Source organism: Cyprinodon variegatus, unplaced genomic scaffold, assembly GCF_000732505.1.
Source record: "Cyprinodon variegatus isolate N-32 unplaced genomic scaffold, C_variegatus-1.0 Scaffold680, whole genome shotgun sequence".
NCBI classification, from domain to species: domain Eukaryota; kingdom Metazoa; phylum Chordata; class Actinopteri; order Cyprinodontiformes; family Cyprinodontidae; genus Cyprinodon; species Cyprinodon variegatus.
Window position 1 is genome coordinate 102,338 of NW_015151133.1, and position 10,079 is coordinate 112,416.

Sequence of the window (10,079 nt, forward strand, 5' to 3'; positions counted from 1 at the left end):
GCTAATAACATGATCCTGTGTTATGAAACGTCCTATTCATCTTCTACAATCTATTCTACTCTATAAAATCATTCAAACACCATAGATTGTTGTTAAGTTGACATGACATGAAAAATGATATAAGAAAACTGACTACAAATCAGTTCGCTTTTTTGCCTCCTATTGTTGTGCATCTTTTTAATTTAAATCCTTCTTTGAGTACATTCCTTTAATTAACAAATGAAATAAATTATAAAAGGTGCCTTTTTAAAGCATTTTCTTCATAGAGCAAACCTCGACCCAAAGCAAGATTAAAAAATGGACGATAAAGTAGTTCAAGTTACAACTCAAATTAAGTATCTATTACTTTCATACTTATAAAAAAATTTTTTTTTGAAGTATAAAGAAAATGTAAATTTTTTTCAAGGCTTTAGGTATGCCCTGTATGACAGAACAATTTTCACGATATATGAAACAGGGAAAAGGTTTCTGGTATGTAGCCCCAATGGATAAGGCACTGGCCTCCTAAGCCAGGGATTGTGGGTTCAAGTCCCATCTGGGGTGGTGCTGTTTTATATGGCGTAGCGGCAGCCTATTGGTTAGGGAATTCTGCATTTTCAGCACTACTCCCATGGACTGCCACTCTGGCTCCCTGAGCAAGACCCTTAACATGCATACTGCACATCGGCTGCCCACTGCTCCCTCAAAAAGGGATCTGTGAAATGCAGAGAATGAATTTCTTCGCTTTGTACTGGTGACAGTGTAATGACAATAAAGTTCAATTTTATTCTATGTACAAAACAACTAAATTAAGCGCACAATAAAATTCAACAAACATATAAGAATGTACTTTTAACAGTAGACACCAGATCCTGAAGCACCAAAGATTGTGAGGTTAGAACTGACATCTTTAGCACCATATAGGAACGTCCTTCACAGTCTTGAGAAAGACTGTTGCTGCAGGCTTTGGTCGTACATATAAAGAAATTAACATTTTGAATATGATTTCAAATATCTCAAAATAAAGATAATAAATTTGATGAGCCCAACAGAACACTGTTAGTAAGAATCTACACCTCAGCAAATATAGTAAGAGTAGCTGCTTGGCTATTTCTGCACATTGTAAAATATAAACAATCTTTGATTAATAATCTAATATAAGATCATATAAAACACATAACAGCCAGTCTACATGTGCTTTTATGGATTTTATGGAGAAGGCATGCAACCGTTTCCCTTGGGGGGGTCCTGTAGGGGGGATACTCCGAGATTATGGAGTACCAGGACCTTTAACAAGGGCTGTTAGGTCTCTGTATGATCGGTGTGAGACCCGGGTCCGCATTGCTGGCAGTAAATCAGACTCGTTTCTGGCGAGACTCCGCCAAGGTTGTCTATTGTCACAGATTCTGTTCATAATTTCTATGGACAGATTTCTAGACGCAGCCAAGGTGTTTAGGGGATCCGTTTCGGTAGCCTTAGGATAATGTCTCTGCTATTTGAAGTTGATGTGGTTCTATTGGCTTCATCAGGACGTGATCTACAGCTCTCACTGGAGCCAAGTGTGAAGCAGCCAAGATGAGGATCAGTGCCTCCAAATCCATTACCATGGTTTGAGCTGTAAAATACTAGAGTGCTTTCTCTGGGTTTGGGAGGATGTACTGTTCCTAGTGGAGGAGTTTAAGTATCTTGGGGTCTTGTTCACAAATGAGGGAAAAATGGAGTGGGAGATCGACAGGCGGAAAGGTGCAGTGTCTGCTGTGAAGGGGGTGCTGTACCAGTCCATTGTGGTGAAGAGAAAGCTGAGCTCCCTGGTGAGGTGTTCTGGGCACGTCCCACTGGGAGGAGGCCCAGGACACGCTGGAGGAACTATGTTTCTCGGCTAGCCTGGGAACGCTTCGGATTTCCCCTGGGAAGAGGGACGTCTGGGCCTTCCTACTGAAGCTGCTACCCCCACGACCCGACCCCGGAAGAGAATTGATGAATGGATGGATAAAACACACCGTAGATTTCAAATATCCAAATCCCCAAGAGTTTATTTTATATGCAGGAAGCAGTGGGGGAAATCAGCGCATTGCTCACCAAGGAGGCGAGAGCTCACAGGTGCCTTGTTGTAAGGCGATCAGGAGATAGGCTTTTCTTGCTGTTAAATCTCTGTAAAAGAAAAAATTACATATAACTGAGTTGATTAAGTCTGCATTTCTATAGAGATGTATGTTTATACAGATTCAACTCAGTTAAACTGAAATTTTTCACAACATACCGTTTGGGCCGTTTGTGAGCATGTATGTCAGTAATATAAAACCATATAAACATTTTTGTCATCTAAATTTAAAAGTTCCACCATAATATTGGGTGATTAGTGGGACCCTCAGATGTCATAAAGACTTACAAGACTGTGAGATGGGCTGAGAGATCGGGAGCGTAAAGGGCTGACACTTCTGCTCCTGCTTCTGCTCCACTAGAAAAAAACAGATCCAAACCCCAAACTTTACCATGTAAATCTCTGCACAGCCATTTGAATCATTTAAGCTCTATGGAATATTTACCAGTGCCGCTCTTCTGGTCACAGCCTCGCCTTTAACAACTACCGTGTTTCCTTCCACCAAGGCAGGCCACACATGGTAGCTCACCAGAGGAGCTGTGAACTCGGAGTCAAAGCTGCGGCGGTATCTGGAAAAGAAAAGAGAGATGTGAGTCTGCATCATATTAGAGCTGAGGGTGACATCTGCTGGATGGAGCCTCATGCCACAGCAATGAGCTGCAGAAAGATGCACTGCATTCATTCCCTGCTTAGCTGTACCTATGGCAGAGTGTGTAGAAGTGTAGAAGGAAAAATAAACAAACAAACAAAAACTGGGATTTTTTCCCAGAAGCTTTCGTTGTACTAACTTGGTATCGTTGTATAGTTCACCATCACTTGCAAAGGCCAAATCAAGAGGTGGGTCCAGTGTCTGCATGGCAAAAGCAACCCTGCATGTCTCTCTGATTAAATCACTAATGAGACTTAAGTCCACCTCAGGAGGGAAGGAGATCTGAAGGTTCAGGTTCATAGCATTGATCACATCCTAAAGGGGGAAAAAAACAACAAGTGCCTGAAGTATTTACACGTCTATTTGGTGTTCAAAGTGATTTACTTATCAAATCTGATTACTGTGACATGCATTTGTATTTAGCCCCCTTTTCTCTGATTCCCATAAATATCATACATTGAAACCAAATTGCTTTCAGAGGCAACACAATTCCCAGAGTTAGCGTTTGTGTAAATAGGCTAATTTTAATTCAGCTCTTTTATTACACAACATTATTGAGTGTTAAGTGTAAAACTTTGAACGCATGAGATGGTACCAACACTCCTGATATCCGTCGGCACCATCCTGCTGTGGGGCTCTGCTGACTATTTGTCTAATCGGATAAATTCTCAAAAACTTGAAAACGTGCGAAGAAGAAGGAAATAGGGAATCCGGTTTAAAAAATTAAACTCAAATGGATCAGCTAAAACAGACAAGAAGGTGCTCTGGTCAAACTAAAACAAAACATGTTTTCTTTTTCAACCAACATGAAAAAATCTGAGTGTGGCTAAAAACTAGCATTACAAATATCCTATTAGTGAAACAGGGTGGTGGTGGTATTATGCTGTGTGGTCGCCTGAAGCAGAGATACCACTCAGAGTTGATAGAAAGACAGATGGAGCTGAACACAAACCAATATGGGAATAAAACCTACTGGGGGGAAATAGATTTAGATCTTAGCGTATTGTATGAGTTAGAATGGCCTAGTCAAAATCTAGACTTCTATCTAATTGAGAATTTTTGTTAATGACTCATTCTTTAGTGATGTTCTCTGTTTAATCTGCCTGATCCTAAGCTATACTGAGAAGAACAGATACCACCTCACTGTTATGCACTAGTTTGTGTTTGTCTATCACATCTAACCCAAATAACATGAACAGAGGTTTGCAATTTTATCGCAAAAAAAATGTAAAGTAGGGAGATCTGAAAACAAACAGATTCAAACACGGACACTTAATTTGCCAAAGCTCATGCTTCAGCTCTCTGTCATTAAATGCTGCTGGTCGGAGATTAGTTTGTCTTACATTGACACTGCTTTGAACATCATAGAGGTCCAGGTTTTTCACGATGTAATCCACAGCAGCGTCCTCCAGACTTTCAGGACCAATGTGGGAGGACAGCGTCTTTCTCACTCGCAGCTTGAACTTACGGTAGTCCAGTTTTGCTCTTTGGAAGGACTCCTAAAACAAAGAAAACAAACAGCCGTACAGCCACTGCCGCAGTGTAAAAACACAGCAACATATGAAAAGCAACATGGACAAGTTTGCCATGTTGTGCTGCATTTGGATAAAATGTAAGAGAGTTTAAGCTGCTGTATTTTTCTGTCATCATGTTAAGCTTATATGCACCATGGCAGCTATAAAGATGATTCTCTGGATCATCTCAAAGTCTGCAATGTAGCGTCGTAGGAGGCTCTGTGCTTCCAGACGCTCCACGGCGTACAGATCACTGAAACTTGAGACGAGGCGTGCGTAGCGGGAGGAGTTGGTAAGCTGGGCTCTGGTGGGCGACCCGTTCCTCGGTGGGCTGGATGAGCGGCTGAGCCTGGGCAAAGGGCTCGGAGAGCGACTTCTGACCAACCTGAGAGGTGGAAGCATAAACACCAACTACACTGTTTTGCAAAATGTATTCACAGAACTTCTAACCACAAACTGAATTTATTATATTGGGATTTTAGGTGATCGATAAACATAAAGCAGCAAATAACTGTGAAGCAGAACAGAAATGATATGTGATTTTAACAAATACAAAGTATGATAAATGAAGTTTGTTTTCTCAACTTGTAAATAAAGAATAATTCTGGTGCTTTGGCAAGAAGACAATATTTGCAGAAAATCGTTAATGATTGGAGTGAATATAACCTTTTTTTCCTACATGCATTATGTCTGGAGGAAAAGCTAGCAGTGCACGACACCCTGAAATCTGCGGTTGCACAAGAAATACAATGGTAGTAGCATTGTGCGTTTCTTCAGCAGGCCCATTGTAGCTACTGAGCCTTGGAGCAAACATGTATTTGTTAAATACAGGGCAATCCTATAGGGAAGCTTTTACAAGATGCAGAAGATTTGAAACCAATTATAAACCTAAAAGCTAATATTTATACTGTCTTCGTTCAGTCGGACTCAATTTGAACTTTACCGAGAAGAAGGACAAATCTCAGCCTGATCAGGCAGTTTCAGTGAATTTATAAATGTCTGAAAACTGACTCATGTTTTCAACCCTTTCCGTCTGTCAATCATTAATAGTTTCAACTTTTATTTTATTACATTACTAGTTAGTTTTTATATATATATGTAACATTTTGCATTTCAGATAAAAAAAAAAAAAAACATCTTATTTGTCAGTGTGTTTTTCAAGAACTTCTCTGGAATTGTTTTAGCTTCACCTGGTTTAAATTTTATGTAAAATCTTCTTTAGTGTTTCAAAACAGAAAATTAAAAACAAACCACTGGACTTTGCATCTGAGTTTGAAGACATTTTGCTTCCCATCCAGGAAGCTTTTTCAATTCAAATGCCAGGAATAGAGTTGAGTTCGAGGTTTTATACAGTAGCCCATCAAAACCTTGTTTTGCAACATGCAAATTGAACGGATGAAGGGCTCCACCCCTTCGGAATGGGGGTCGTTTGGCTTCTTTTGTTAGATTGCAATGCCCCATACCCATCAGTTTGTTAAGGGAAATTGTTGGCCTGGCTGAATAGGCGAGCTCCACCGCTCTCCTGTGCAGGGGCTGGGGCTGCAATAATAGTGGGAAGGGACCTACTTAATGCTCCATTGTAGGTTTTTGAGAGCTGGAACCTGAGTCCACCCCGTCTGTTTAAGGTTGTTTTTTCTTTCTTAACATAGATGGCTTCCTTCACGCCCCTCTCAAACCACCTATTTTCTTTGGCCAAAATGTGAACATTCTGGTCCTCAAAAGAATGTCTTTGTCCATAAGGTATAAATGTAATGCAAGTCATGTCCAGATGAGGTCGCTCTTCTGTGTTGGGCCATGCGTTTGTGGAGAGGTTGCTTGGTTTCTCCAATATAAAGATCAGAGTATTCCTCACTGCATTAAACTGCATACACCACTCAACTCATATTTGGTCTGTGGGTTTTGTCCTTGGGATGCACCAGTCTAAGTCTAAGGGTCTTGTTTTGTTAGAAATTTCCTGGTATATTGTGTTTGGAGAAAATCTTCTCGAGTTTTTCAGAGACTCAAGCAACATATGGGATGGGGATGTTTTTTCATTTAATATTCTCACTGTTATGTTCTGCTGCGTGTCTTTTGGATTTCCTTGCTGATTTGACAAATGCCCAGTTTGGGTATCCACAGGTTTGAAGAGCATATTTGATGTGTTTTTCTTCTTTTATGTTGTGCTTCCCTTCTGTTTTTGTCCCTACAAAAACAGAAGGGAAGCACAACATCTTTAAACTTGGAAGCAAAGTCCAGTTGATTGTTTTTAATTTCCTTTTTTTGTAAAGGCTATGACCTGGATGACTGAGAACCTTCAACAGCTTCTTTAGGGTTGTTTTTGCTATCCGATTAATCTAAGAAATAATCAAAAGTTTAAGCAAAAGAAGCGCTAGTTGCAGCCCTAGATGTCAACAAACAAGCCTAATTGTAAATTCAAGGAGAAATGTACTCCAGATGACTTGTAGTTTTGATTGAACTACTGAACCTGGAGGGATAAATATAACTGCCAGCTCCCTTTTTTTTTTTTTTTACTTGTCAAATAGATTGGAAAGTAATAGTTGTGCACTACTTTGTGTTTGTCTATCAACTAAAGTCCCAATAAAATAAAATGAATTTTAGGTTTTCAACAAGACAAAATGTGAAAATATCAATGAGTATCGGTGTCAGCGTATAAGTAGGACCCAATGGAACATCAGAATTAGCCCATCCAGTGTTTTGCATTAGCTGTACCTCTCTTGCAGCATGGCCTTCTCTGTGTTCAGATAAGACACTTCATCCTTCAACAAGCGAATTTGTCGCTCATAGTCATCAAGAGCCTCCAGCTTCCTCTTATAGATTTCCAACCTCTCATTTGCAGAACGTAAACTAAAAAAAAGATCAACTTTGTGAAAAAGAATTTCTAACAGGTATAATTTGATGCTTTTGAACTGCGTCCCTCACTCTGATTTGAGCTGTAAGATTTCATCCTCGGTGGCGAGTAGGGTGGTCGCTGACTTCCTCTTTGTTTCTTCCAGCTCCTTCTGAACATCCACAAGCCTGGTAATAAACATAAATAAACAAGAAATCATTGGTACTAAAGTGTTTCATCACAGTAAAAACACCTCCTTAATGTATTATTTCTGATATTATGACTCACTCTGCAGTGACCGAGTCCAGCTGGAGGCGAGTGGAGATCAGCTGAACCTCCATCTTCTTCATGTCGCTCTCATGGGAGCAAGAGAGCTCCCTGAGCTGTCTGTCCTTCTCTGCTGAATCCTGGTACATCAAAATATGCAACCACATCACCACAATGAACAGAGGGATGATTGTATTATTAAACTAGATGAAAGCAGCGTAAATTATGACTGGGGACCTGGATGAGCTGCATGCTGGTGTCATCAGTGACAGAAGGCCTTGAAATGGAGAAACTATTTCCAAGCCAAGGAAGAAGACGTGTTTTAAGAGTGTCAACTCCAGCATACTGACCACCTGAAAAAAGTAACAAGTCATTTTTAAAAGATCAAGTTTGGTTTTTAAAAGAAATCTGCTCCCGAAATAGCGAATGAGAACCCTACCTTCAGCTGCAGCAAGGTTTAGGATAGCAAACAGCTGGCCTTGGATCTTGGCAGTGAGCTCGATCAACTCACAACATCTGTTCAGATTCTGTTCGCAGGAAAAAACCTGCATAAAAACAAAAGATTTTCAATACGTGAATGAATAAATATGCTAGATGGTTTGTTATCATGCAATGTAACACATGCTCCTCATTCTGAACCCTCCTGGCATGCAAAAAAAAATCAACATGTCTGAAAAATATAAGATGATTTTTACAATTGGACAAGAATGCAATAAAGAATCAAAATTTAACAAAATAAAAGTGTTTACATAATCTGATTTGACAAAGGCTATAAAAACTACCACTTGGCATTAACACAGCTTTTTTTTTTTATTTTACAGATGCTTAATGGATGTTTATTTTATACAACAATCACAGGACGGTTATGTGTAATACCTCCACAATATCAAGTTTTCTTTAATTCTTTAACAGAGCTTTTAATACCACAACTGGCTGCTGTGATTTTCTTGACGGTAGCATTAAAAAAACAAAACAAAAAAAAAAACAAAAAAACAAGCTAGAGTCACTATGTAAAGACTTTTTAGTAGATTCATCCTATGTTTTACCACCCATGTAGCTTACATTTTCCACAGTCTTTTGAACATGTGCTGGTTAAGAAAAATGACCAAACAAATTCTAGCCTTTTAAGGTTTTAAGACTGAAATCATGTAAGAAGATTAGATTATATATGCCCATATGTAAATTGGATTATCTGCCTTATAAAGTGCCTTTTATTTACTGTGTATTGGCCAATATAAATAAACTCTGAATTTAATTAAATTTAATTGCTACTTGTTACTTAGATTGGTTGCCAATGTGTAGCATTACTTTCAACATGCCGTAATCAATTTACCAAATATTGAAAATGTTGACATGAGCACTAATTTATTTTACCCACTACCCAAGGGCTGCTTGTAAAAAGCTTTAGTAATTTTCATATTTTATTGTAGTAGAGCATGTTAATAGATTTATTTAAGCTGCTAATTGACATAGAAAATGATGCAGAGACAAAAGCCTACATTTACCTTGTTAATGTACATTTTATGACAAATCAATTTTCATTGATGAAGATTAATGAACATGTTGCTTTTTATCGGCTTTCTACTGAAAACATAGGAGAGGAAGCATCTTGATGTGAAAATATCTTTGGAACGGTCCAACCGTTGCCATGGCGATTAGCGTCCGCAGCAACCAAAACTCGACAGAAAAATCAGTAACCTCTTTCGTTTACTGTGACGTTTAAAAGAAAATACAGTAATTTTACGGACGGTCGCCTTCTTCCTACATTAAATTATAATTCGTTAACATAGTAAAAAAAAAAAAAAGCACAATTCATAGATAGATTTAGGTCAAAGATGACTTATTGATGAACTTACATGGTAGTCTCTGTGCCAGTTCTCAAGCTTCTCCTGTAAAACTGTGAATGAGGACGTATTGGTCAATCTCCTTAAAGTCGCTGCCATGTCGGTCTGAATGAATCCAGTAATCCTTGGAGCCTCTAAGGTTTGGAGGGAAAGGATGAAGATGAAGATGAGGGCAGTAACAAGAAGCTGATCCGCAGTAGTAAAAATTCCTGCAGCTTTCTCCTCCCCACAGAGCAGCGCCTGTAGCAACAAGGCCAGGAGCCGGGAACAGAGCCTAACACATAGAGCTGCTACTCAACCACTCCACGCGGGAAAAGCGACCTCATTTTCAGCAACTCTCTGGGTTCTGTGTCTCCGTGACGCGAAATTGTAAAACGAAACCAAACAGCTGCAGAGTAAACCCAAAGAAACTTGAAACAAGGAGTTAAACATATCTAGGTGTTGTAGATCTACGTGACTATAGAGACTCCAAACAATCCGATTATAATCTTATCTATTTCTATAATCCATAACCCCTCTTTTACTGCAACGAGTAAGTTTTTGACCAACACTAACTAACTAACTGAATTTTATGTTCCTTGCTGAGTAATTTATTTATAGCACCTAAATGTCATTGGTTATTTTATGAGGAAGCACCTTTTGATGTATTTTGTGATTCCTCTCTGGAGGTCACATCTAGTCTTTTATTTTATTTTATTTTATTTTATTTAGGTTGGAGTGTTTACAAATAATGTATTTTCTTTTTATGCAATGTACCTTTTTGTTGGACTCTAGGAAGAACAGCTACAGCATCCCTGCAGCTAATAGGGTTCTGGGACACAAAAAAAGGTGGATAGGGTACCCAAAATTTTTTTACTTATACTAAGTACTATTTGAACTCTATTTCATCATTTCTTTA

At 39.0% G+C, this 10,079-nt stretch overlaps 1 protein-coding gene across 1 annotated transcript; it reads right to left on the reverse strand.

The window, feature by feature from the left end:
• Window positions 1-750: 750 nt before the first annotated feature.
• Window positions 751-9,440, reverse strand: spata18 (spermatogenesis associated 18). The gene is made up of 12 exons (XM_015394302.1): window positions 9,194-9,440; window positions 7,777-7,882; window positions 7,575-7,690; window positions 7,359-7,477; window positions 7,163-7,258; window positions 6,953-7,087; window positions 4,397-4,628; window positions 4,073-4,228; window positions 2,869-3,044; window positions 2,526-2,649; window positions 2,369-2,437; window positions 751-2,130 (listed from the first exon to the last, which is right to left on the reverse strand). Exons 1-12 carry the CDS (start codon window positions 9,278-9,280, stop codon window positions 2,074-2,076), a joined length of 1,473 nt encoding a protein of 490 aa, XP_015249788.1. The 5' UTR covers window positions 9,281-9,440; the 3' UTR covers window positions 751-2,073.
• Window positions 9,441-10,079: the final 639 nt, after the last annotated feature.